At 41.0% G+C, this 27,044-nt stretch overlaps 2 protein-coding genes, 1 long non-coding RNA gene and 2 pseudogenes across 4 annotated transcripts; 2 read left to right on the plus strand and 3 right to left on the minus strand.

Moving 5' to 3' along the window:
* Positions 1-1,902: 1,902 nt before the first annotated feature.
* On the minus strand, positions 1,903-9,936 carry TERF2IP (TERF2 interacting protein). Its single transcript, XM_039881023.1, has 3 exons — positions 9,170-9,936; positions 4,433-4,557; positions 1,903-3,119 (listed from the first exon to the last, which is right to left on the minus strand). The coding sequence occupies exons 1-3, from the start codon at positions 9,834-9,836 to the stop codon at positions 2,721-2,723; spliced, it is 1,191 nt and encodes a 396-aa protein (XP_039736957.1). The 5' UTR covers positions 9,837-9,936; the 3' UTR covers positions 1,903-2,720.
* Positions 9,937-9,957: 21 nt separating this feature from the next.
* On the plus strand, positions 9,958-23,612 carry KARS1 (lysyl-tRNA synthetase 1). Of its 2 annotated transcripts, XM_039881006.1 has the most exons (15): positions 9,977-10,114; positions 12,459-12,635; positions 14,209-14,368; positions 15,332-15,497; positions 16,980-17,073; positions 17,435-17,621; positions 17,708-17,833; positions 19,026-19,145; positions 20,202-20,364; positions 20,471-20,644; positions 20,803-20,888; positions 21,146-21,231; positions 21,809-21,935; positions 22,619-22,762; positions 23,333-23,612. In XM_039881006.1, the coding sequence occupies exons 2-15, from the start codon at positions 12,493-12,495 to the stop codon at positions 23,429-23,431; spliced, it is 1,875 nt and encodes a 624-aa protein (XP_039736940.1). In that variant the 5' UTR covers positions 9,977-10,114; positions 12,459-12,492; the 3' UTR covers positions 23,432-23,612. The 2 variants fall into 2 exon arrangements, with proteins under 2 accessions (XP_039736941.1, XP_039736940.1); XM_039881007.1 differs by lacking the exon at positions 12,459-12,635 and having other exon boundaries at positions 9,958-10,114.
* LOC120617442 (uncharacterized) lies at positions 11,125-11,243 on the minus strand (annotated as a pseudogene).
* On the minus strand, positions 17,073-27,039 carry LOC120617360 (uncharacterized). The gene is made up of 3 exons (XR_005656894.1): positions 26,902-27,039; positions 21,969-22,105; positions 17,073-17,201 (listed from the first exon to the last, which is right to left on the minus strand). It is a non-coding gene; the product is annotated as an uncharacterized LOC120617360 (long non-coding RNA).
* On the plus strand, positions 23,612-25,681 carry LOC120617359 (40S ribosomal protein S27-like; annotated as a pseudogene).
* Positions 27,040-27,044: the final 5 nt, after the last annotated feature.

Genomic DNA, 27,044 nt, shown 5'->3' on the forward strand with positions numbered 1-27,044 from the left:
CTCAGGAAGCAACTTAAAAACCCTAAGGAAAGTTATAGAGATGAGACAAGAACCCAAAAGGTTAAGTCCAGATTGATGATAAGACACTTGCAGGAAATCTCCCTCTTCTGCTGTTAGAACTACAGCAACCAGAGGGGAGCAGCCAATAGGACAAGCTAAGGATGGAAGAGCAGAAAAATAGAATGCGGAAGCCACCCTGCCTCAGGACTTCTTGTTATATAGACAAGAAATAAATCCCCTTATTGTTTAAAGTCCTTTAGGTTTTCTGTTACATGGAACTAAATACCTTACTGATATGGGCAGGTGGGCATATGATCCAGCAAACAGTATTAGGCCAAAAACAAGAGAGGATCAGAACAGTCCAAGCGGCAAGTTCAACTACTCCTGATTAAAAGCAATAGGAAACAGGAAAACTAAATCCAGGGGTATAGCCCACTGCTGCAGGGAAAGAGGAGACAGAAAAAGATGCCTCTACCACTAAGTGGTTCAAGTTAAGGCCTAGAAAGTCTCAGAAGCGAAGGGTAGGGGTAACTGTGGTAAAGGCCCAGAATTCAAGAGCTAAAATGAGTTAAATGATGTCTTCCAGAGCACAAGCAGAAAAGCTTGACTCACGAGGTCAAGAAAAGAAAACCCAAATAAGAATCTGGCAGCTTCAGGGAGAGGTATCACAACTTTAGGACTTGAACAGCTGGTCTTTGGAACTAATGTAACCATAACTCAATGTCATTCATCATTAAGATCTAACTTGTTTTCCTTGCTTAGGTTTGTGCTCCCCAAAAATACTTCTGGATGTTTCCCTACGTATTTCCAAGAGATGAAATGACCAGAGCAATTTCAAAACCAGATATTTGAAAGTTAGTGGTTTATGAGCACTATACGTTGGTGTTTTGGTTTAAAACATGTCTTTTGGAAATCTGGATATAAATCAGACCCTTTTGCAATTGCTTTGAGAAAACCAATTTCTAGGCCTATAAAGCCAATTGGCTGTGGTAACTTTACTAAGGTGCAGACATCCTAGATGACATATCTATTTCACATTTAAAGCGGTAATTTTCAACCACCCTAGAGTCATTTCAGAATGGAGAACATGTTTTAAACAAATGCCCACCACCCAACCTTCACAACCTCCATTCAAGAATTACTCCTGTAGCAAGCTAGTTACTACTGGGAGTGGTTTACCTTTCTAACATGCTAAGGAACAGGGACAGGTTAAGCACTTTGATTTAGGCTGGGTTCCCCCAGAAGCGGACTCTAAAAAAAGAATTTGTGTGTAACTGGTGATTCCAGGATGCACTGATAGGGAAGTAGGGACGTGAGACAAGAGAAGAAAGCTTATACAGGGCACGTTCATAAACTAATCACCACTGAGAGCAACTATGTTTATTTCTACTGAGGACCTCTGAAAGATGGCATGGAAACCACAATCCCAATCACAGGGTAATTCTCAAATACATATCCAGTTGTGTCATTTCTCTGGTCAGCAAGGAAGCTGGGTATGCAACCTCTACTTCTCATGCACCACTTGCAGAAAGCCACTCTATAGCTCTTCAAGCAGAAAGCCTCATGCAGGTGCTTGCAACAGAACTCCTGTTAGCGGCATATGCTAGAATGGTGACTGCCCAGGGAATATGGGTTGGGCACTGACACCTGTTACACACTGACGGTTCCTGATTGGCTTCTCTCCCCTTTGGCTTTCAGCAGTTCACCTTATTTGTCCATCTTTCACAGTTCTTGATGCAGATCTTCTCTTTGCTCCAACCAGAAGAACTAGCAGCTTTCTAATGGCCTATTCTAAAATGGAAGCACTTTACTATTTATCTAATAAGAGCCAAAAATGTCTGTTCCTTTATGAGTTTTATACCTAAAAGGTTTTGTGAATACAATCAAAGAAAACACTTGTTGGAGACTCAAATACAAAGTTCTATTTATTTTAAATAACAAAAGCAACACAACAAAAATCTAACACAGACTTAGCACAAAACTATCCTCAATAAATAAAAACACATTTCTAGTAACCAAGTAAGACTATGAGACTAAGGTTTTGTGTGCATTTTAAACAAAACTGGGCAGTAGAAAGAGAAACATGTGCTAGAGACATGACTGACAGGGACTCAAAGAAAAGAAGAGCCAAAGAGCAAGGTCCCCAAACACTAAGTTAGCAAAGGGAATATGGAGTTTTCAGAGTAGTTTAGAAATCAGAGTTTGGGGGTGGGGGGACAGGGAATGCAAGGGTTTGGCATAGTCCATGTTTGACGTCTTGTAATGAAATCTTTCTATATTTCTAGATTCTTGATTTGAAATCTATCACAATCTAGAGAAGCTTCTACAAATAATTAGGAAGCTCTTTATTCATGTTGCCTGAAAAGACCTGTCTCCTAATTTTCCTCCACTGACCTCATCACTAGCACCTGTCACCAATATAACAGGGGTTCCATGCCAGAAAAGGATTACTACTACATGGGCCAACCTCTTTCTGCTTTAGATTTTCCTTTCATAAACAAACTGATACTGCCAAGGATAGCTCTAAATATATCCAATTACTTTTATTTTTATCCTCCTACACAACTCTGCTTAGCTACAAAATCTAGGACTCACAGAGCAATGACAGCATTGGTCAGAAGACAAGTGTCGGTTCCAACATAATAATCTCTAAAGTTCAATGGTCACAAATTGTTTTTACCACCTCATCTGCCATCTTCTGTTTCTCATTTTTTTGCCAATTATTTCTTTCGGAATTCAATCCTTCGAGCTACATTCTGAGCACCAAATTTTTTGACCAATGCATCTCGGGTAACCTCATCATCTTTTTGTAAATCTAAGTCATCCTGTCGGGACCAAATGGGATACCCATCAGCCCTCTGACCAGACTCTAAAAAGGAGGTAGTAGCCTCCAGCTCACCACTATTTTTCAGGAAGGCCTGTGTAACTGTTGACAGATCCAAGTTAAACTTTTCCATTAACTGCCGGATGATCTTAATGGCAGCTCCCACCTCTGGCGGAGAAACTTTTTCTTCTTCTTCTTCCTCCTCATCAGGCTGGGTTTCTGAGTCTTCCTCAGGTGTGGGTGGATCATCATCACACATTGTTATGTGTATTTCAAAATCTGGGCTCTCCTCCACCTAGAGAAATTGATGAATAAGACCAGTCTAAATGCCAAATCACAAACACTCTTCCAATGTCTGGTCTCTCCCAACTACTACCTCTTGCCCTTTTCACTCCAATCATACTGGAATTCTGCCAGTTTCTCTAATATCCCATGTTCCTTCTTACATTTATTCAACTTAGATGTGTGTGTATACGTGTGTGTGTGTGTATATATATGTATGTATGTGACAGGGCAAGAAAGAGTGTGTGCACAGGTGATGGTTATATGTGAGTGCATGTGAATGTGTAATTAACCACAATATTCCAATTGAACACTAGAAGCTACACGGAATATGAAAAACATGTATAAGCACACATGTACGTGTACATGTGTATATTAGATTATTTGTTATAAGTATGACTTCATTCCCAGATTATAAGCTCCATAAGGGCAAGAATTATATATTTTGCTCATCATTACATCCCCAGTGCCAACCAATGCCTGCACATAAGTACTCAAAATACACAGCTGTATGACTATACTAGAGCCTCCAAGCTACACTACATTCAGACACATTACAAAGCATGTTAGGTGAGAAGACACCTATGCAGACCATGTTTGAGAGTTGATGAGAGCGTTTGAAAGTTTACGGGAAATTAACCAAATATCAAATAATAAAATTCAGACTATAAAAGGCAATAATTCCTAAATTCTACCAATTCCTATGCATTTCTTCACTCACTGATTACAGAAACTTATTTTCTTGTTTAAGACTGAGGTCTAACCATTTTTCTATGTTAATAAGAAAAGTTAATTTAAAAGATCCTTTTTCTTGGAGAAGATAGGAATATACAATTTGAATTTTTTAAATTACTCATATTTTATGGCTCCTGCCTTTCTCTATTAAATATGGGATTCTAATGGAGTATTAGAAGCTAGACTGAATATGGAAGAGCTAAAAAAAATTCCAAAAGAGCTCTAAATACACAAAAACTAAACTCGCTTGATTAAAAAAGTCTTTTAAAAATTGTTTATGGTCCATATTTTTAAAACATAAATCATCCTAACTTGGAAAAACTTACACTAAGATGAAAGTACTCATAATGGGATGCTTTATAGTGTTTTAAAAATAATTCTCCCCAACTTTTCTACCTCTCCCCGTCAAGCTTGCCAGCCAAAAAACTAAAAGCTACATACCTAGAACCTAGATCAGTCCCACTTTCCATTTTCCTCCTCCATCCTGAACTTCTCTTTTACCTTTCTAGGCCTCAAGTGTATAAAAAGGGTAGATGGGATGACCAATATCAAAGAATAGAGGTATGAATAAGTTGAATCTAGTTAACATACCACGACCTCCTCAAACTCTCGAGTGGCTTCTATAAGCATCTTTTTAACTGCTTCTTCATTCTCCTGGATCTCCTCCTTTACAAATTCTTCTTCAGGCAAGTTGGGAGTTCTCTTATTCTGCGGTTCTAGTAAAGAGAACAGTACCAGATTAGAATGAGCCTCTTTTATAGAAATAAAAAAAAATAGTGCATGCTCTGAGCTCTAGACCAAGAGAGAGCCTAAACTATTTTCTGTTAGAACACATCTGATTTTGATCAGAAGGGTAAAACAAAATATGCATGTACAACAATTGCTACTTTCTTCTAGAAAGTTGTACTATCCAAATGGTGATAATTTTACTAGGTTCTGATATGTAAAAAAACCCACTCTTCAAGATTAATTCATTTTTTGCTTTGTAGTGATAGATTCTGCAAATTAACAAAACTGGGCAATAAATTGGGTTCTCTGGGAACCAGATCCTGAGGTGGAGATTAATATGTAAGGTGTTTATTAGGGAGTGTGCCTGGGAAAACTCATAATGAAAAGCAAGCAGGATGGGCAGACAGAAAAGTTGAGCTGTGAGAGTGCCAACAAGGCCTCAGCTGAAGCTAGAAAGGTCTTTCAGAGTTGACCAAGTTGGGGCATTAGGGCCAAGACTTTAGAACTCTACGTAGATCAGTCACTGGATACTAGGTAGCTGCCCTAAGATGACAGGACTTTGGGCAAGGCAGCTCTCTCAGATGCTGAAGGAACATCTAGGGGGCACACTACAATCTACCATATACCATCTACAGAAAGGAGAGCCCCCTAAAGCTAAACATCCTCCTCGTCTCCCTTTACTTTGTTCTCTTAGGATTTTGCTCTCTTCCACTTAACAAAAACTGACTATTAATGGGCAGCAAGAGGAAGTTTTTTTGTGATAGAACTGTTCTGTATCTTAATTTTTGGTGTGGTTACACAAACCTATACATGTGTTAAAACATATAACTATAAAATGGTATGGCAATTCCCCAAATATTAAACATAAGATTATCATGATCCAGCAATACCACTTCTGGGTATATACTCTCCCAAAATAAAAACAGGGTCTCAAACAGGTTATTACAGTACTGACATTGATAGCAGCATTATTTACAATAGCCAAGAGACAAAAACAACCCAATGTCCATCAATGGATGAACTGATAAAATGTGGTGTATACATACAATGGAATATTCAATCTTAACAAGGAATGAAGTCTGACATGAGACATTATGCTAAGTTAAATAAATCAGACACAAAAGGACAAATATCATATAATTCCACTTATATAAGGTACCTAGAGACATCAAATTTGTAGAAGGTAGAATGGTGTTTGTCAGGGGCTGGGGGAAGGGAGAAATGGGGAGTTAGTGTTTAACAGATGTAAGTTTCAGTTTTTGGGCGATCAAAAAGTTCTGGAGATGAATGGTAATGACGGTTGCCTGACAGTATGAATGTACTTAATGCCACTAAACACTTTAAAATGGTGAAAGTGGCAAATTTTATGTATTATATATATAATTTACAATAAATTTTTAATTTTTATTTTTCAATTACAGTTGACATTCAATATTATTTTATATTCATTTCAGGTGTACAGACAGCTTAGTAGTTAGACATGTATATAATTTACAAATAATTATATACGCAATAAGTCTAGTACCCACCTAGCACCATAGTTACATTGACTATATTCCCTATGCTGTACCTCGCCTCTGCATGACTATTTTCTACCAATTTGTACTTCTTAATCCCTTCACCTTTTTCATCCAGCCCCCCAATGCCCCCCACCTGACAACCATCAGTTTGTTCTCTGTATTAATCTGTTTCTGTTTTGTTTGTTTGTTCTTTAGATTCCACATATAAGTGAACTCATATGGTATTTGTCTTTCTCTGACTTATTTCACTAGGCATAATGCCCTCTAGGTCCTGTCCATCCATGCTGTCGCATAAAAAATACATTTTAAAAATGCATAAAATGGTCTACGGCCATGCCACCCTAAACACGCCCAAACTCGTCTGATCTCGGAAGCTAAGTGGAGTCGGGCCCGGTTAGTACTTGGATGGGAGACTACCTACAAGACCGGGTGCTACAGGCATTAAAAATAAATAAATAAAAATGCATAACATGCACACAAAAATAAGTCAATTTTCTTTAATTTAAAAAATAGTAATTAAAAAAAGTCTTATCTTTTAGATAGGTGCTGAAATAGATAAAATGGTATGATGCCTGACATCTGCTTCAAAATAATCCCAAAAGTCTGGATAGAAAAATATAGATGAAAAAAATTGGCCATGAACTATAATCAGGTTAAGGTGGGTGATGGGTACATGCATCATGGTTCATTATACTACTCTACTTTTGTAAATGTTCAAAATTTTCTATAAAATGAATAAATTATGGTTCAGTCACATAATACAATGCAATCAATGAAGAATGAGGCAAAGCAATGCACACAAGAAGACTTCAAGATCTATTAAGTTTAAAAAAAAGCGAACTGCAAAACAAACTGATTTCTAGTGTGCTAATATTATCATAAGCAGAAAAAGACACAAAACAAGGATGATAGTAGTGTTTGCTCTGGGAGAGAAACCAGTGGAAGAGGTTTATGGCAGGGAGATTTACTTTTCCCTATATACCCTTTAGTACTAAGTACAGCTGTAGGATAAACTTCCTAGAAGCAATATTGTCATGTTTAAGGAAACATGCATTTTAAACATCATTAGATGTTTTCAAAATGCCCTTCAAGAAATTCTACCAATTTCCTTCTATTAACAATGTAAGAGCGTACTTGTTTTCACATACCTCACTAACTTTGGCTATTACTCATTTTGTTAATTTTTGCCAATCTGATAAAACATGACATTTCTTTTGTTCTGGTTTCCTGTTTTAAAAAACAATATACACATTATTTCACAATTTCCATGAGTCAAAAGTCTGGGCATGGCTATCTGGTTCGCTGTTCAGGATCGTTTGCTTTTATACTCGGTATCGGTATTTCTGCATTTATTGGCCATCTATTTCCTTTTCTATAAACTTCCTGTTCCATTTCCTTTCCTTATTTTTCTACTAGTTTTTCTTTCAGTTACTAACTTCTGCAAGCTCTTTGGACATTAAGGAAACCAACTGTTGCAATGTATTGAGAGTATTTTTGCAGTTTGCTCTATCACAAGACGCTTTTAATTTTAAATAATCAGATACATAAAACTTTAATTGTTCTTGGTTTCAGGAATATCATCACGCTAATACCAAAAAGTATATGTACGTCTTAGTCATTTTAGGACTTTAGTTTTTACTTTTAAATAGCTAATTATTAAATATTGAGTTGGGTGAATTCAGATTAATCTTGTTCCAAGTTTCAAATGGCTTGCAAGTAATCCTAACATCACTGATTTAAAAGCAAGGCCCTACATGATCTACTCCGATGATACTCCTAGCCCTGTCCTCTCTCTCTCCTAGAATTCTCCCTCTTGCTTACTCCATTCCAGCCACACTGATCTTCGTTGCTCCAAGAACACACCAACCATATTTCCACCTCGGGACTTTTGCATTTATTCTCACTACCTGGAACACTCTTCCTCAGATAAACACCTGGCTTACTCTTTCATTTCTTTTGGTCTCTGCTCAAATATCAGCTTATCATAGTGACTTTTCCTTCTTCCCTTATAGAAAACCACCTCCTCCCCAACCTTTACCCTGATTTTTTCTCTATAGCACTTACCACTTCCCAGCTAGCATATTAAGCTCCATGACCACAGGGACTTTTACTTTTGTTATATCCCAGCAGGATAAGTGTCTGGCACTCAAATATCTGTTGAATGAATAAATCTAACATGTCATTTTTACCAAAAACAAAATTCCTACTAAGCATATTCGACAGGAGAAATAGATTTCACCTGCCCAGACTTCAACTGTTACAAGGAATTGCCAAACAAGGAAAGAGAAGTGAGGGAAAAGCATGCCTCTTTAAACAAAAGGTTTGACAACTTAAGTAGTCAATAGCCGTAATATCAAAAATGAAGCATCTTAATGGCTTTGCACAGTGTCCTAACTCCACTTGAATCTCGACATTTAACTCAATTGCGTCAAAAATTCACTTCACTCATGAAACCAAGAAGCCTTCTTACATGAACACACGTTAAGCCAAAACAGGAAAATAAACTGATCCAGTATGTCTTTAAAACTGTTTATACTGAATCTACCTGAACAAAGGAGAAATATTTTTAAAACTAGTGGTTGTCAGAGGGGAGGCGAAACAGGTGAAGATTAAGAGGTAAACTTCCAGCTACAAAATATATATTTTTTACATTGAACGACATAATGTACGGCATAGGAATGTAGTTAATAATATTTTAATAACTTTTGTACACCTGAAAGTAATATATTGTATTTCAACTATAATTCAATAATTAAAATGAGTCTCATCTCTGAAAACACTCAAGAAGCTGATTCGCCCGCTACCTCTGGGGAACAAAACTGGATAGTTTGTGGGTAAAAAATTTTCTACATACACTACCCTTTTTGTACCATTTGGTTAGCGAACCATGTCGATATCCTAGTTATTGGAAATTAGAGATTAGAAAATGGTGCAAATTTAACCCAGACATCGAAAGGGGGAAGGGCCAGGCAAAAGTTACGGAAGACGCCAAAATGGACGCCAGGAAAAGAGAAAGACGCCCCGCCCACACCAGCACAGGTGAGAGCAGAGGGGCCCGTTGGTTCGCAGCAGGCCTCACCCCCACTATCAGCGGCCTCCGCGTCCTCCTCAGCTTTGCGCTTCAGTTTCTGGGAGGAAGGGCTCACTGGGGCGTCCCCCAACAAGTACTTATGCTCCTGGCCCCGCAGGTGCTTTAAGTAGCGGTCCTTCAAGGACTGCCACGAGTGCTGGGTGAGCGAGCTTTTCTCCATCGCTTTCCACAAGGCGTTGCCCGTGACGGAGCTGCTCGAGCGGGCATTTTCCTTCACGTAGGTCAAGATGGCCACGTCGTCCGCGTCCGTGAAGGCGATCCGACCCGTGTGAAGCTGCCGCTCGGGCTCCGCTGTGGCGACGCCCTCGGCCGGAGCCCCCGACTTAGCTTGTGAGGCCGCCGGGGCCAGGCCCAGCCGATAGGCCTCCAGGTCGAGCCTCTCGTTGCGCTCCACGCAGTCTAGAATGTACTGCGTGGAGATGAAGTCACCCGAGGCCTCGGCCGCCGCCTCTCCGGGCTGGGCCAGCAGAACGGCCCCGGGCTCCTGCACCCGGCACAGGGTACCGCCACCGTGCAGGATGAGGGTCGAGAGCCGGCGCTTCGCCGGGCTGGGACGCACGTAGAAAGACATGGAGCTGCCATCTTCCCTCACGAACAGAGTCGAAGAATGGGTGGGCCCGTTGGGGTCTTTGCCCAGATCCATTGCCTCCGCCATAGGTGACGCCCGAAAAGCTAGAGTTGAGCGATTAGAGAGCACAGATAACTACGCTACCGCTCCAGACGCCGAGACCGCGAAACCACGCACTGCGCCTGCGCGACGGCAGCGCACGAAAGTGCCCGCCCCCTCTCCCCGGAAGAGGCGGGGCTTTCAGCCGTGACCTGGAAATTGTGGTAAGACCCTCATTCCTTTCATGTCCGTCCTTTTGCAGAGATGGCTGCGATGCTGGCGGCTGAGGTGAACGTGGACGGCGGTGAGCCCAAACTGAGCAAAAAGTAAGTGTCGCTGCGGGTCGGTAAGGCCTTTGCGGCCAGAGAGTCCGGGCTAGGAGTGCCTCGAGGGACTGGCTGAGGCGGCTGTCCCGGGGGCCTTCCTGCTGGTTTTAGCGAGTACGGATACGCTGGGACGTACCCGCTACGTCCCGAAACTACATCCCCCAGAGCTTCCTGGGGTCCAGAGCTGGCAGGGTCTCCCCCCGTCGTACTTCTGGAGTAAGAGAAAGCGGAGAACTGAGAGGTAAATGAAAAGCGAAACTTAATCCCTCCGTTTCTTCCGAGAAATGCGTATTTTGTTATTGAGCCACACCTTGATAAGGAGATTGGAGAAATATTTTAAATACCCTAGCTTTTCAGAAAGACTTAATTTTTCTTGGCCTCACTAAGGCCATTCTGAACCTTATTAGTTCTAAAACTGTCGCGCGCTTATCCATATGGGTTATTCAAAGGATCTGTGAGTATTGAGGGAATGACCAATGTCTAGCAGTAGGGACTATCAGCCAGGTATAGCAAGCTGTCTTTAGCATTACTGGATATACCTTTGTTAATCCTCCCAAATCCTTGGAATGTGAAGATAAATATAAATAAAGATTAGCCTCTCTTTAACTATGTCTTATATTCTCTACATACTACACGTCCTCTTAACTGGAGCTCTTCACAGAACATAGGCAGTGATTTGAGTGACTTTTCTCAATACTCCCAAAGAAGGTACCTGAAATGAATAGTACCATTCCAGAGGTATAAGAGAGAAGTTAGTTCATTACAGGTAATGGCTGTTTTAGTGTGTTAGGGCTCTTGCTGAACGCTGATGGAATTACACTCACATAAGAGGAAATACCAAAATTTATGATTTGCTAGCACCCTAATATGTTGCCTTGAGAATGTTTGATGGATTTTTATGTTTGGAACCTAGTCTTGGACTTCTGCCTTTGGGAAAATTGATTGCACTTTTTACTGATGCACTTATATCAATAAATAAACTTAGTTGTATGTTGTGTTTTTTTTTTTAATGCCTACAGCGCCTGGTCTTCCTAGGTGGTCTCCCATCCAAGTACTAACCAGGCCTGACCCTGCTTAGCTTCCGAGATCAGATGAGATCCGGCACATTCAGGGTGGCATGGCCATAGACAAGTAAATGAACTTAGTATTGTAAATCACAGACACCTCCTAAGCAAGGTCTCCATTTGAGAGTACGATTTTAAGGTAAATTGAGGAAAACTGGCCAGTTTTCTTCTGCTTACTTTTCTTAGATTAATTACAACTACCACCTTTTAAAGCAGCTTTTGTGTGTCAGGCACTGTGCTAGAACTATACAAATTTTGTCTAATCTCAATAACCTTGCAAAGAAAGTGTTAAATGTCTAGTTTTCAATTGAATAAAATGAGGCTCCGGGTGATTAAATACATTGCTAAATATAGAATGAGACTCCAGGTGATTAAATACATTGCCGAAGTGTGCATACCTAAAGTATGATCCATCACTGATCCAAAGCTCTGGAGCAGAGATCTAAAATCAAACTCCACAGCTCAAGCTCTTTATACTGATTGCACCGTACTTCATTTTGTCTAAAAGAATTTGGTATTGATGTTCTATATTACTCTAGTGACCATGGGCTAAAATCATTTTATTATTAGCATTTTCTTCTACTTCTTAATTGGTCTTGTAACTTCCTTGATCTCACTCTTAAGACCATTTTATACCAGCTATTTTCTCCAAGTTTATAAACATGGGCTGCCTGACAGGTGGCTCATTTCCAAATGAAAGGCCAAATTTGAATGCAGTAAAGAATGCTATCCCTGTGACTCTGTTGCTTTCCATTGTTAATGTATAAACATAATGTGGTCTAAGACCCTTTCAGAAATTCTTCTTTCCTCCTTATTCCTAGAGCTCCAAAGAAGTCTTATCTTTGATTCAGAGGTGCTTTTGCATGGCTTGCTTTTAGCTTCATTAGAGTTCGCAGTTGATAATGATATTTCATATGCTTTTCCAGTGCCAGTAGAGAAAACCCCATGTCAAGGGCTTCAGAAACACTGCTTTATGTCCTGTCTCATGTTTTCTAGACTGTCATGATCATTTCTACCTGTAAGCTAGTGATCGATTTGCTATTGACTTTTGATTCCAGATATGCATTTTGTAACATAGCCAGGACTGAATACATTCAGTTACAGTTGCTGCAGAGTGAGTGTTAGGAGTTGCTGTCAGTTAAGAGAGTCTTAAGTAAAATGTTACACTAAAAGGTTTTACAACCTCCCCCTCCCCCCAGCCCATAAAGAGTAGGCGTGCTGGTTGGGTGTGTATATACTGTCTGTCCCAACTGACACTACATCTCTGTGTTTCCCGTTAGGTGGTGGTAATCATTAGTTCCAGGGTGTTCTGCCATGTTGACGCAAGCTGCTGTAAGGCTTGTTAGGGAGTCCCTGCGCCAAACCTGGGCACAGTTGGGGCAGAGGGAGCTGCAGCTGTGGCAACTTGCTCCTTTCAGAACGCTTCACAAGGACAAGCCACTTTCTAATAAAAGAAGGTTGGTGCCCATTACCTTTATTCTGGGAGCAAAAGTCCTTCCCTTACACATCCTTAACTGTTATGCTAAGGAAACAAAAAGCCCTGCTATGAAAGCCAATAGTCCTTTTTTCTCTTTAATCAATTCAAATTCTTAGTCCTTAGAGTCTTGAGATGGCTAGTGGTTCTTATTCTAGAAGAGTGGAAACAAAACCGTGTATGAATAAAGAATTTCTAATGTAGATTATTTTGTCTTTCTTGTCTTTCTGGAATTTGTTTGCTCCTGACGTTAACTTGGTTTCTAGTCTTATTTCTATCCCCAGAACCTTTCTGGATTACCCTTAGAATTGATTTTATTTAAAGAGTAACACCTGGTTGAATAGGATTATTTATTAATGCCAGGAAGAACCAGATAAGATTAGATGCCCCTTGACTGAAGTATAGCACAATAGCCTTGGCACACTATTGATGGTTTGAAAGAATGATTAATTCTATTTGAATAATGAGGGTATCCCTCTTCCCAAATCTGTTTGGTTCATGGGTTCAGATAGCAAGGTTTCAAATCTTAAGAGAATACCAAGTCGTGTGAATCACTTTATTTTTTGAGTCTCAGGTGACAATTACCAAGAGTGGATAGTGAGGGATTTGACCAAATCTTAAGAGTTCCGTCCTGGTGCAGAGAGAGTGAAGAGTTAAGATAGTAAGGGATACTTAGAACAGCTCACATTTGCATGCTTACTAAATGCTAGAGACAGGGTCATCCCTTTACATACATTATTATAGTCTATTATCCATTTTACAGGTGGAGAGAAGTTAAGTCACTTGCCCAGGGTCACATAACTGATAATAGATGTGTCAGAATTTAGTCTCAGGCAATCTGATTCCAAAAATGGTATATTATTCCCTACACTATACTGCTTCGTACACTGTTCTACCCAGTTTGTTGTCAGTCAGGCTCCAGTGGGAAGAGTGAAGCCATTGTTGAAGGCCATTGTCAATACATTGATCAATGCTGAGGGAAAGATTATCAGTGGACTCTCTCCTTGAACTCTGAAGAGCCACCCTTCCCCACCCAAGACTAACCACTCCTTGAAGAGGGGTAGGGAGGGGTTGGCACTCAGCTGGAGATGTTGCCTTATCATATCAGGTCTGGTATTTAAGGAGCTTCATATTTTACAGAGGATACACAACTAAGATTTAGTCTGTGGCCTCAGGGGGCTCCCTAGCCTAATAAGCTTGAAAAAAGCCTATCTTGCTGATTTTCTGGGAAACCTTTTTTTCCTATTCTAAATATAAACTAATATATAGAATTTTCTTTGTCCTGGTGTGTTTATTTTAGGTGGGACCTAATGCCAAGGACCTCAGACTGGAAAGCACAGAGAAAGATCTTTTCCATTTTTATTCTAAGCTTATTTTTCCCTTTGTCTCTTTCACCTATAGAGTTTAGTGACTAAGAGACTAGAGGTGGGGGTGTAGAACTGGGCAAGACCATTTCCCTCAGGCTATTCATGTTTTTGATAAATGGCTACGGGACAGGACATAGTAGAAGACTCTTCAGGCAGCTGTCACACTGAACATTTTCATCTTCCCAACAGTGAGCTGAAGAGACGCCTGAAAGCTGAGAAGAAGGTGGCCGAGAAGGAGGCTAAGCAGAAGGAGCTCAGTGAGAAACAACTAAGCCAGGCCAATGCTGCTGCCACCAACCACACCAATGACAATGATGTGGGTGCAGAGGAGGAGAGCCTGGACCCAAACGTGAGTCCCCTGGACCACCACCCTGGCTGGGCACAGGGAAGCTTTTGATGGGGATATGGCAAGTCCCTTGAGACCAGTGACTGAGCAGATAACTAGGAACTGGAATAGGCACTGGGCCCTGGGTCACAGTAAAAGGATGAGGAAGGGCCTGCTGCTCCATCTGGTTCAAAGCACAGGCCCTGAGCATTTTTCTCATCAAGTTCCAACAGGCATTTGGGAGAATCTAGTACTTTTAAGTGACTAATCAATATTCCTGGGAACTAGCTGGGCCTTATAGCAGCCCCAGAGGAAGTCCTCCCTAAAAATGGCTAGAGTATAGTTTGGACCAAAGATTGGCAAAGTGTGGTTAGTCCTCAGGCCAGATCCACTCCCCTTCGCGTACCATCTCAGTCCTCCCTGGTATTGTAAATAAAATTGTATTAGAACTCTCTCTCCACCCCCTGTCTCCCCTCCCCTCTCCTCCTCTTCCTTCCCTTCTTTTCTTTCTTTTTTCTTTCTTTCCAGATGTCTGCAACTGCTTTCATATTACAACAGCAGAATTGAGTAGTTTCATCAGATAAAGTTTGCTGAGCCCTGCTGTAGAATATTCCTTTCTTTAACATCCTCTAGGCCCATGGTCCTGCCTTGGAGAAAAGTCTGATGTGGGTGGGAAAGAAGTTAAGTGACACTCCATGCAGATGTGTCCAGAAGAGTGGTAACCCAGGCTACCTGTACAAATGAGGCTAGTTACTTTAGGCAGAACTACAGTTTTTCCTTTTGTTGAATCTTGCAGATCTCACTCCGTATCTAATCCTGTGATTTCAAGGGTACAGTGGTGGAGGGGGTGTGGGGCTTGGTTAATGAACCTCAGTGTACTGGGGCCAGTCTGAGGCATAATCCAGTACTCTGCTAGATGGACCACTGGCCTGACCACCAAGTTCAACTTCTTAAAGGCATTTTCGTTTCACGTTTGTATTTAAATAGCAATACTACAAGATCCGCAGCCAAGCAGTCCACCAACTCAAGATCAGTGGGGAAGACCCGTACCCACACAAGTTCCATGTAGATGTCTCACTTACTCACTTCATCCAAGAATACAGTCACCTGCAGCCTGGGGACCACCTGAGTGACATCACCTTAAAGGTAGCAGGTAGGAAGACTCCATGGCAGTTTGCTGAGCTCCCATAGCAGTGAGGCCTCTCCAGTAGCACAAAGGAAGATCTGGGTTGATCTTGCTCTCAAGTAGGCCTTAATTTATAGAAGGTTAAATGCTATCTTTTATTTACCCCCCACCCCAAATATAATAAAACTATTAGTTGAGAAAATTTAGAACATTCAAAGAAGCAAAGAGAGAAAGGTTTAATTATCCATGATCCCAACACCCAGCGAGAACCCCTGCCTAAATGCCCAAAAGATTTCTTTTTCTTTAAAGCCCAGTAATTTTACTAAACTATGTCTCGATGTTAGTCATTCTGGGTCAGTATTGTCAGGTACACAATGTGCCCTTTAAATGTGTATTTTTGAGTCTTTTTGGGACGTTATTAACTATTTTAGTTTAATCTTCGTTTCTGAAATGATTTTTTACTTTATTTCTAATTTTTTTATGTCACCTCATTTTTTAGTTTTTCTAATTCTGATTTACACTCTTTCATGTTTTGTGTCACTTAATGTTTAGTTTATTGTGAGTATGTCCTCTTGAGTGTTTTTATTGTTGGTAGGGATGTTATTCTCTTTATTCTCTTTTTATTTAATAAGTTTGATATTTGATCTCACTACTTTTATGTTTCTTTTTATGTGAAATTAGTTTTCCTGAATGTCGAAGTTTGATTCAGATAGCTTTTCCAAGTTCACTGAGCGCCCTCTTCTGTTGTTTTTGTGAAGTGTTCAGAAACATAGCAGCTTGCTTTCTGGGATTTCCAGGCTCTTTCCCTTCATTTGTGCTGCACCTTCTGTTTCTTTTGTATCTATTTTCCTGGTCTTACTCAGTTTTGCAGGGCTTTCTCCTATAAGAGATCCCTGGCTGTTTAATTCAGAGTGCCTGAGGGCTACACTTAAAGGGCTTAATCCCCTAGACCTTCTTAATGCAGTCCATCATATTTGCTTGTAGGGCAGTGGGCAGACCCCCTCCCAGTTTCAGCTGCTTTTTTTTTCCATTTAGTATGCCTCTTTTTCTAATGAATACCTATGACTCTTTGAGAGATTTCCAGTCTCAGGCCTATCAGCCACACTGTTGCTCCCCACGTGGAAGTTTTGGGGCTCTTGGTGATTTGCCCCTTATATCTGGAGATTCTTGGAAATATCATCTCACATAATTTTGTTATAAATTCTGCCCATGGCCTTTGACTTTGCCTGTCTAGTTGTGCTTTCTATTTTTATATGAGAATTCAGGAAAATCCAAAAACTATGCTGCCATCAACACTTGCATATTTTGGAATCCAGTGAACATTTTTAACTGGTTTGAATGGGGATCCAGCATTGTCATGAAGACAGGGATTAGGCCTCCAGCTAAAACCAAATTATTCTGATTTATGTTGTGTCTGAACCCAAGAAATACAGCAGAGTTTGTTTGGCATTGATATCATGAAATGGTTTCTGGTTCTATCAGTCAGTATTTTTGCTATTCTTTTTCTAGGTAGGATCCATGCCAAAAGAGCTTCTGGGGGAAAGCTCATCTTCTATGACCTTCGAGGAGAGGGCGTTAAGTTACAAGTCATGGCCAATTCGAGGTATGTAGAAATACCTAGTTACGTGGCTTCTGGGTTGGTCCAGAGCGATATCATTGGCAACAAAGTCCCACGTGGTCTTCTCTTGCCCTTGGTGTTTAAGATTAGAAGTCGGATATGGTTGAATAAGGCTGAAGAGAGACTAAAAAGGCCATGTAGTCACTTAGAGAATAATGACTGGCATCAGATTGTGTAGCAGTTAAAAATAAAAGGTAATACTTTTTAATAGTTGACCTTGACTCTGAGATTTTTCTTGGGCTCATATTAACAAGGCATTAATACTTTAGTGAGAGTTCCAGAGTAAACCAGTGGTCAGTTTTAATTTGAAATATTGTATACAGAATTACATTTTCTTTTCATTCAGGAATTATAAATCAGAAGAAGAATTTATTCGTATCAATAACAAATTACGTCGGGGAGACATAATTGGAGTTCAGGGAAATCCTGGGAAAACTAAGAAGGGTGAGCTGAGCATCATTCCTCATGAGATCACACTGTTGTCTCCTTGCTTACATATGTTACCTCATCTTCACTTTGGCCTCAAAGACAAGGTAAGCTCTCGTGACCTTCTACCTGTGGTTTATCAAAACATTGAATCAGATGAATTAGTGATTTCTGTCTGTTGCTTTTGGTTTAGGAAACACGATATCGTCAAAGATACTTGGACTTGATCTTGAATGACTTCGTGAGGCAGAAATTTATCATCCGCTCTAAGATCATCACATATATAAGAAGTTTCTTGGATGAGTTGGGATTCTTAGAGGTGAGGGAGTGTTCCTTACCTGACCTGATGAGCTGCCTTCCAGTGCTTGTCTAGTCCTATTCCTTCCCTTCCCTTTTCCAGGGCATATCCTGTGTCAGTATCCTTCATGCTCAGTGAAAAGTCCCCTGTCTTGCCAGTGTCTCTGTACCACCTTGTTTAGTTAATGCCCTGATTAGGAAGGCAGGACCTGACTTCTCAGGTAATAGACAAAGTGTAAGGCCTTCCCCACACTAATGATGCAACGTTCGATGTGTTATCAATGTGTTATCAACTCATTTTGCTTTTTTATAGCATTAAAACTATATATTTCAGGGTGGAAAGTGAGAGCATGTTATTATAAAACAAATTCAAACAATAAAGAAGTAAATAAAAACTGGAAGTCCCCTTTTATATCTCCTAATTAACGTCCCTCCTCAGACTTGCTTTTGATATATATCCTTCCATGCCATTTACTATGGATATGTATAGTAATACCTGTGCCTGTTATAGATGGGATACTGCATGTTTGGAAGGATTTTGTTTTCACTTTATACATAAATGAAGTCACCGTATATTATGGACCTATCTTGTTGTTGTTTTCAGCCTAATATATTCTGGAGCACTTTGCACATCTGTCTGCCTCTCTCTTTCTGATTTTCTTATTTAATGTTTTGGTGAGCATCTTTGTGCTCATTTCCAAGTGTTTCTGAAGGATATATTTCTAGAAGTGGAATAACTAAGTCAAAGGATAAGCCATTAAATTTTTAATAAATACAGCAAATTACACTCAAAGGCTAGCCACCATTTAGAGTCCCACTTTCAACTTGTGAAAGTCTATGGTACAGCAAGTCTTCCCTTAATGTTATCAATAGGTTCTGCGACTTTAAGCCAGTTCATAGAGAAAGGAATTTTGCTCTAGGCTAATTGATATAAACGAGTTAAGTTCTTACAGCATCTTAATGTTATAACTAATATTAAAAAAATGATGTTATTCAAAGATCTGTATTAATGATGTTTGCTATTAATAGAAATTGAGACACTTTTAGAAAATGTAGCTATTTTTTTGTCAAGCATTTTCACATTATCGAACTTAACTTTTACTTAGGGATATAACAGGCTTAGACTATTTCACAAGCAAAGCATGAGATATCTCCAAGACCTCTGGTTTTGAGCACCGTTGTCTGAGGACTAAATGTTTCTCTCTGTCTTTTAGATTGAAACTCCCATGATGAACATCATCCCAGGGGGAGCTGTGGCCAAGCCTTTTATCACCTACCACAATGAGCTGGACATGAATTTATATATGAGAATTGCTCCAGAACTCTACCATAAGGTAATCAAGAAGAATATGCTCTGTTCCCTTACAAGCAGAGCGCTAGGAAACCATTGGCTAGACAGGTGCAATCAGAAATAAGAGGACAGTGAGAGTGGAACAGCCAGGAGAATTTCCTAATTTGTCAGGCTTGTGAGTGTTATACTTCTAGAATTTCTCTATAAGATCAGTAGAGCATTGCAAATCGAGAGCAAAAGGATTGGCTTTCCCAGGTGTACAGATTCTCCTGACCTACTTTGATTCCCATTATGCTTTTAAGTTTATAGTCCTCCTTGAATTAAGTCTGATTTTAGCCTTTTGTAGAAGCAGCAGCTTAATCTCTGCCTAGAAGTTGGAAATAACTGCCTTTAAATCGCCAGAGTAAACATCAAAGACTATATCATTTAAGATTCTTAATTACAGAAAACAACCTGTTATAACCAGTTTAAGCAAAAGAAAAACATATTCACGTGCGTGAGGAAGCTCACCATTTCCAAGAGGATCTGATAATCAGGCTTGGGAGACCACATGATTGGGAATGATTCTAAGTCATCACTGGGCTGTTCCCATGGAGAACCCAGTATTTTTTCCACTAAGCATAGTTGTCCCAGCTCATAACCTTGGCACTAAGCACAGGTCACTGCCCTTAGGGACTCTGCAGTTACTACCTCTAAAAGCTAGATATGTCTGGCCCCCTTCCTTCGCCAGAGGAATTCTCTGCACACCTACATCTTTCAGTAGCTTCCACGGTGAAGTCTCACAGGTGTGTCTGATTGGTGGGAAGCTTGGGTCACATGTCTGCATCCTAACTCCAAAAGAGGCTTCTTTCTTGGGGAGGCTCACACTCACAAGGTGGGGGGCACCCCAGGGAAAAGAGTATTCAGAGGTCCTAGACAGCCAGAATAAATAATGCCTATCTACTACAAAGACCTAAAGAGAGTAGGGTATGCAGCATTTAAGTAGAGACTTGAGATCATGCCTGAGCTGTGAAAGCCAAGTTATAGTTTTATAGGCAGAAACTGTCCAGAGCCATTAAGACATGACTGACTAGCCGCGATGACCATATGTTGTTATTAGATGCTGGTGGTTGGTGGCATTGACCGAGTTTATGAAATTGGACGCCAGTTCCGGAATGAAGGAATCGATTTGACTCACAATCCTGAGTTCACCACCTGTGAGTTCTACATGGCCTATGCAGACTATCACGATCTCATGGAAATCACGGAGAAGATGATTTCAGGTGACCCCTCTTGCTTCCTTTGTCTTTCATACGCTTCTGAGGGGCTGGTGAGCTGCTTTCAGGAGGACTTCCTGTTGGTCCTCTTTAAATGAGATTTCTTTCCCAGGGATGGTGAAGCATATTACAGGCAGTTACAAGGTCACTTACCATCCAGATGGTCCAGAGGGCCAAGCCTATGAGATTGACTTCACCCCACCCTTCCGGAGAATCAACATGGTAGAAGAGCTTGAGAAATCTCTGGGGGTGAAGCTTCCAGACACTAAACTCTTCGAAAGTGAAGGTGAAGTGATGTACTCCTCAGTTACATGGTCTTCCTTCCTGTTCACTTCTGAATTAGTTTGGATGAGGGCTAGAATTTCCCACACTGTTCTCCGTATATACTTTTTTAACTGAAGTAATGTGATATCCTCTTTCCTAACTTGTACATTTGTGTTACAGAAACTCGCAAAATCCTTGATGATATCTGTGTGGCCAAAGCTGTTGAATGCCCTCCGCCTAGGACCACAGCCAGGCTCCTTGATAAGGTGAATGGCCTGCACTTCTAGTTCATGCCCCTATCCAGTGGTACCCGGCCCCCTGCTCCCTATGAAGATGAACTAGAAATAAGAGAATTAACAAGTTTTGCTGTACTGAGCTCTGTGCCAGTTCTCCTAGTTAATCCATACCAGTTATTGAGTTTAGGATAAACCCCCTAGCTTCAGGTGTGGGTGGGAGCTGATCCTTTTCCACCTAAACTAGGAGTCAAAATGCCATTCTAGTTCTGCATTTCTTTTTCATTAAGCTTGTTGGGGAGTTCCTGGAAGTGACATGCATCAATCCTACATTCATCTGTGATCACCCACAGATAATGAGCCCTTTGGCCAAATGGTAAGATAAAGCATGGTGTTCGGTGACCTATTGCTGCATAACAGCCCAGAACTTAGTAGCATAAAACAACAACTGATTCTCAAGGTTTTGTGGGTTCATTGGGTAGTCTTTCTGCTCTACATAGTGTCGGGTGACTCAGGTGGCTTCTTTCAACTGGGAACTCCATCAGGGTACGTTGCTTCTCCTCATGTGCCTCTCTGGCAGCATAGCCTGGGCTTTCTAATATGGCAGCTGGGTTTCAAGGGGAAGCATTCCAAAAGGATAAACCCCAATGTGCACACACAGCAAGCCTCTGCTGACGTCCCATTGCCGAAAGCAAGTCATATGGGCAGCCCAGAGTCTGTGGCAGGCCTACAGGGCATGAGTACAGGAAGTACGGTTCAGTGTAACAGTCCATCGCATAGGTTTGTCGTGAAGATAATCAGAGCATCCTTGTCTCTCTCTAACCCTCCTCACCATTGTACCGAATGATTTGGTGCTGAGAATGCATGCACCGCTTTGAGTCAACTAGAATTCAGGAACTCTTGTGTTTACCAGAAGTTAGATGCCAAGTGACCCTTCGGTCTCCTGTCCCCAGGCACCGTTCTAAAGAAGGTCTGACTGAGCGCTTTGAGCTGTTTGTCATGAAGAAGGAAATATGCAATGCCTACACCGAGCTGAACGACCCCATGCGGCAGCGGCAGCTTTTCGAAGAACAGGCCAAGGTAAGAAAGAGTAAGCAAAAGCACATAACTCACCAGGAAATCAGCTTTAACACTCAACTGTGTTGTCTGCATCTTGTGACTTCAGCAGAAATGAAGGATAAAGCCACCGGCTTTACTGGAGGAAGTCACATTTCAAGATCGAGAACTTGACTTATTTGGCCTTGGAATTTCTATATAAAAAAAAGAAAAAAGCTTTAGACATGATTTTTCTGTTTGATACGTCTTGAAAATACATTTGTGTAACAAGAACATAGTTTTTCTCAGATGATACATTTACTGAAGTGGCTTGGGGATGAGAGACAGGTAAAGATTAATGAAGACACAGCCTCCCCACAGGCCGCCTGCACTAACATTGTCGCTGATGGGTGGTTTCAGGAAATGTGAGAAGGACTTTTGGGAATCATCAGTCTCACTGGGCTCACAGAGCCCCAGGCAATGGAGTTATTTTTTTTTCACAGAGAAATTTGCATGTGTGCTGAGGTAGATGTCATCCATCCTGACCTCTAGGTCTTTGAAAGAAATGGCTCCATCCTAGAGTTACTGGGAAACCAAATTTCCAGCAAGTGTGGGTGTCCAGAGCGTCCCTGGAATGGTCATCCCTCTGAGTTTGAACGTGCTAACTCAGACGTGGAGAGACTGTGCGACCCAGAACAGTGTCACTATTTAGTTCTCTTCTTTTCTAGGCCAAGGCTGCTGGCGATGATGAGGCCATGTTCATAGATGAAAACTTCTGCACCGCCCTGGAATACGGGCTGCCCCCCACAGCTGGCTGGGGCATGGGCATCGACCGAGTCACCATGTTCCTCACAGACTCCAATAACATCAAGGTACAGCAGTGCACACTGCCTTGAAGAAGCTCCACTGTGTTGGACACAGGGCATGGTGGGCCTGGAGAATGAGAATTGGCTTTGGGCTGAGGGGAGGAGCAGGCAAAGGAGTTACATGCAACGCCACGGGCAGAAGATCAGAGCATCTGACCTTATAAAATTTGGGGTTTTTTTTCTTTCTGAGGCAAAAGGAATACTAACTGCTTGTATTTCTTGAGAATCCAAGGACCATGCCAAGCCCTCTACCTGCATTATTGTCTCATTTAACTTAAATCAGCCCTTCAAGGTGTGGAAACGATGATCTCATTGTTATAGATGAGAGTATCAGATTTTAAGAGAACCTTTGTGTGTATCGATTCTTTTGACATTGTGCCCTAGGCAGTGCTATGCATGAGTGCTTTTCCATCCTCGAAGAGGGACAGAGTCGAATTATAGCACATCTGTCTTTTCAGCTGGGATGTACAGATCTGTGGGGTTTGATTGTAACAATCACCAGAGGAAAAATGAATGGGTGGCTATCTGTGAAAAAACAGTGTTTCTTAGCCTCAAAATTCATTTTGTTTCCTATAGGAAGTACTTCTGTTTCCTGCCATGAAACCAGAAGACAAGAAAGAAAGTGTAGCAACTGCTGATACTTTGGAAAGCACAACAGCTGGCACTTCTGCCTAAAAAATAACAATTGCAAATCACATAACTCAGGCATCTTTGCATTTCTGCAAAAGATCAAGGACTGCAAGGGAATTCTTGTGTGCTGCGATACACTTGACTATGACAGTTCAGTCACCAGAAGAGAGAAAAGGAATTAAGAATTCCTTTTTTACTCCTTGTTACCAAATAAACCATCTGTCTCTACTCTTGCTTAATCACTTTACTTTGGAAAGCCAACTTTTTTCTCATGCTGCTGGCCTAATGAATGTTTAGGATTATACCACTTTATTCAACAAATTTATATTAATGTCTGCTACATGCCAGGCATTGTTCTAAGGGGTTAGAGACACAGCAGTGACCACAAAAGCCAAGTCCCTGCTCTCAAAGACATACATTCTTTATTTAAGGGTGGAGATGAGCAGACAAGCAAGAAACAAATACATATTATGTCCAGTAGTGGTACGTACCAAAGAAAAATAAAGCAGAGTAAGGAGACAGGTACTTTTCTACAAGGTTGGCGGGTCAGTTCTATCTTAATTATATGATCGGGGGAGACTTCTAGGTAACATTTAAGTGGAGATCGGAGACAAAAAGGGCAAATTATAGGACTAGAGGACCACATTTTTGAGGAACAGCAAAGGTTCTTGTGTGGCTGACAAGTGAATGAAGGTCAGTGAGGAGCCTTTTCACACAGGCCCCCTAAGCCATGCCGAGGAGTATTTTATGAGTGAGCTGGAAAGCCATTGGAGAGTTTTGAGCAGAGGAGTGTTTTTAAAATATTCTAGTTAGCATGTGGAGGGCAAGAGTGAAAGTAGGGAGACCACCGACCCTATGGCAGTGGGCTGCAGAGATGATGGCTTAGACTTCAGTGGTTTAATGGAGAATGTTATGTCTTTGGACTCTGCCTGTGTTCCTGAGGTCAGCAGAATTTGCTGATGGAGTGTGGGTTGTGATAAAAAGAGAAGGCAAAAATGATTTCAACCTTTATGGCAGTGAGGACCTCCCTGCAACAACATGCCTCTTGCTAAGGACCTTCTCCATCCCTCTCCAGAAGAGAAGAGGAAACATAAGTGCCCAGTGCAGAGCCCCAACTCCTACTTCATGGACGTGAAGTGCCCAGGATGCTATAAAATCACCATCTTCAGCCATGCACAAACGGTAGGGTGTGCGGGCTGGTCTACTTGGCTCACAGCAAGAAAAAGCAAGGCTTACAGAAGGATGCTCCTTCAGAAGGAAGCAACACACAAAGCACCATGAATCGAGTCAGGAATCACCCTAATAACATTTTTGATAAATGATTTCAAGGTTTTGGGCCTGAACAACTGTAGAGTTGTCATCAATTTACTAAGATGGAAAAAACTCAGGAAGGGCAGGTTGAGCGTTTGGTTTTGTACATATTAAGTTTGACATGCCTGTAAGACAGGTAGGAATAGTATTTTCAGCTTGATTCAACAGGACTGAGAATGACAGTACGACTGAGGGCTTGCTGTGATGATGGAGTCCCCTGCTTCTTAAGCAGGGAGGCAGCTGGGGGACTTTTTACCAGAGTCATACAACAAGGGACTTGACTTGCAGCTCAGCAAAATATCTGCAAGTGTCCCGGTTTGGGAGGTGACAGTCTTCTTCCACAGAGGTTTCTACTTCTGTAAATGAAAAAATGATCTAAGTGCGCAGAATTAACTAACTGGAAACTTCTTCAGAGACTGTTGAGCATCTCCCCACCTTGCAGTTACTAAGTTTCAGGAGTACTTGGCAGTGATAGGTGACTAGTGGTATTTCAGAAGAAACATTTCCACATGGCACATCTTTCAGCAAAGTGATTTTAAGTAAAATGAAAACAGTCATCTAACCAAGGGAGAGGGAACAGGGTCAAGATAAAAGCCTGGACTTGAGGCAACACTATACCATCAATGTGGACCTTGGAAAAGGCAATGAAGATTTAACGAGGCCACGGGTGACCATTAAAGAGTTGTTTAGTAGCGGGCTGGGGATAGAAGCCAATTCTCTGGCCTCTAGGACTGGGGATAGAGACCAACTGAAGCAGAGGTAGACAACCTGTTTGGGGGGTTGGCAGGAAAAGTGACAAATCAGATGAAAGTTAGAAGGACTAGAAGGATTATAGAGTGCTCATTACCTACTTATAACAGTAGAAGGTTTACATACAATTTGCTAACTGCTGTACTGAGATGAACAGAAAGGCTTGGTCCCAAGCTTCATCAAGCTTCTAGACTTGTAAGGAAAATAAACACTTAACTAAAAATGTATAAAATGGTGGCTCTGGTAAATGATTTGTTCGAAGGAGAGATCTGCTGAGAAACTAACAGATCTACTTCGTTAAGGAAAGTTTCCCTGAGGACATTAGATCTGAAATCTGAAGGAAGATGACAGAAACCCAAAGAAATAATGCCACTAGATGAGGCAAAAGGGGGCTGGCTGGTAATGCAGGACTGTGAGCCCTGCTACAGGATTTTGTATTTTAAGAGTGCTGGATGGGTACTACACTTATTGTGGTGGTGATCACTTCATTAGGTATGTAATTGTCTAATCACTATATTGTATACCTGGAACGAATATTGTATGTCAACTATAATTGAAAAATAGATTTTTAGAAAAGAATGCTGGAAAGCCACTGAAGTATTTAAGGGGAGTGACATCTCATTTACATCTTGAAAACATCAGTCTGGCTTCCCTGAGAAAAAGAAGCTGGGCATGAAAAAGCAGCAGATTGCATTGTAAGGGTTAAGGAAAAGGAAATGACAAGAAGGGTAACTCACTTTTTTAATTCATGGAAATAGATTGATGGTGGTACCAATCCCCAAGAAAACCCTGAAAGATGAATCCCCCACCAGAATTAGTACTTCTTTAAAAACAAGAGGGGAGTCAGTTGCAGATTAAAGATGTTGGAGAGACAAATAAGGAATAGGGTCCTTAGCCTTAGAGAAAGCCCCTGGCCCTTTTCCTCTGAACTAAAGCGAAGAATAAGATCAAATAAATTGTACTTCTGTCTAACTTTGAAGGGGTAATAACAAAAATTAATTCATCTTTAGGAATTGAGGTATACAGTTGTGGGATTGTACATGCTCCTGAACGACCCAACTATACTACCTATTCCTGGCAATCTCAAGGTTTTAGATTAGCCACATGTGGCTATTGAGCATTTGAAATGTGGCTGGTTTGAATTAAGGTGTACTATAAGTGTAAAATGCACACCACATTTCTTAGACTTGGTATGCACACACAAAAAAGCATGTAAAATATTTCATTTTTTAACATTAATTACATGTTGAAATGAATACGTTGGATATACTGGGTTAAGTAAAATATATGATTAAAATTAATTTCATTTGACTTTTTAAAATGTATCTACCAGAAAATTTTAAATTACATATCTAGCTCAAATCATATTTCTCTTGGACGGCGCTATTTTAGACAGAAAGTCAGCCTAGTGTTCTAAGACATGACATCATGCTATTATTTGAACCATATCTTACCAGATGTAAGCGTCCATCACCTGGTTTCACTGGTACCTACGCACAGCCCCGCGAGCCGCTGGATAAGCACTAGCACCACGCCCCCCTGACGCACTACAAGGGCCAGCATGCACTGCGCCCTTCTGGGGACGGGGTCTCAGAGG

This window comes from Pteropus medius, unplaced genomic scaffold, assembly GCF_902729225.1.
Source record: "Pteropus medius unplaced genomic scaffold, Ma_sr-lr_union100, whole genome shotgun sequence".
Classification (NCBI taxonomy): domain Eukaryota; kingdom Metazoa; phylum Chordata; class Mammalia; order Chiroptera; family Pteropodidae; genus Pteropus; species Pteropus medius.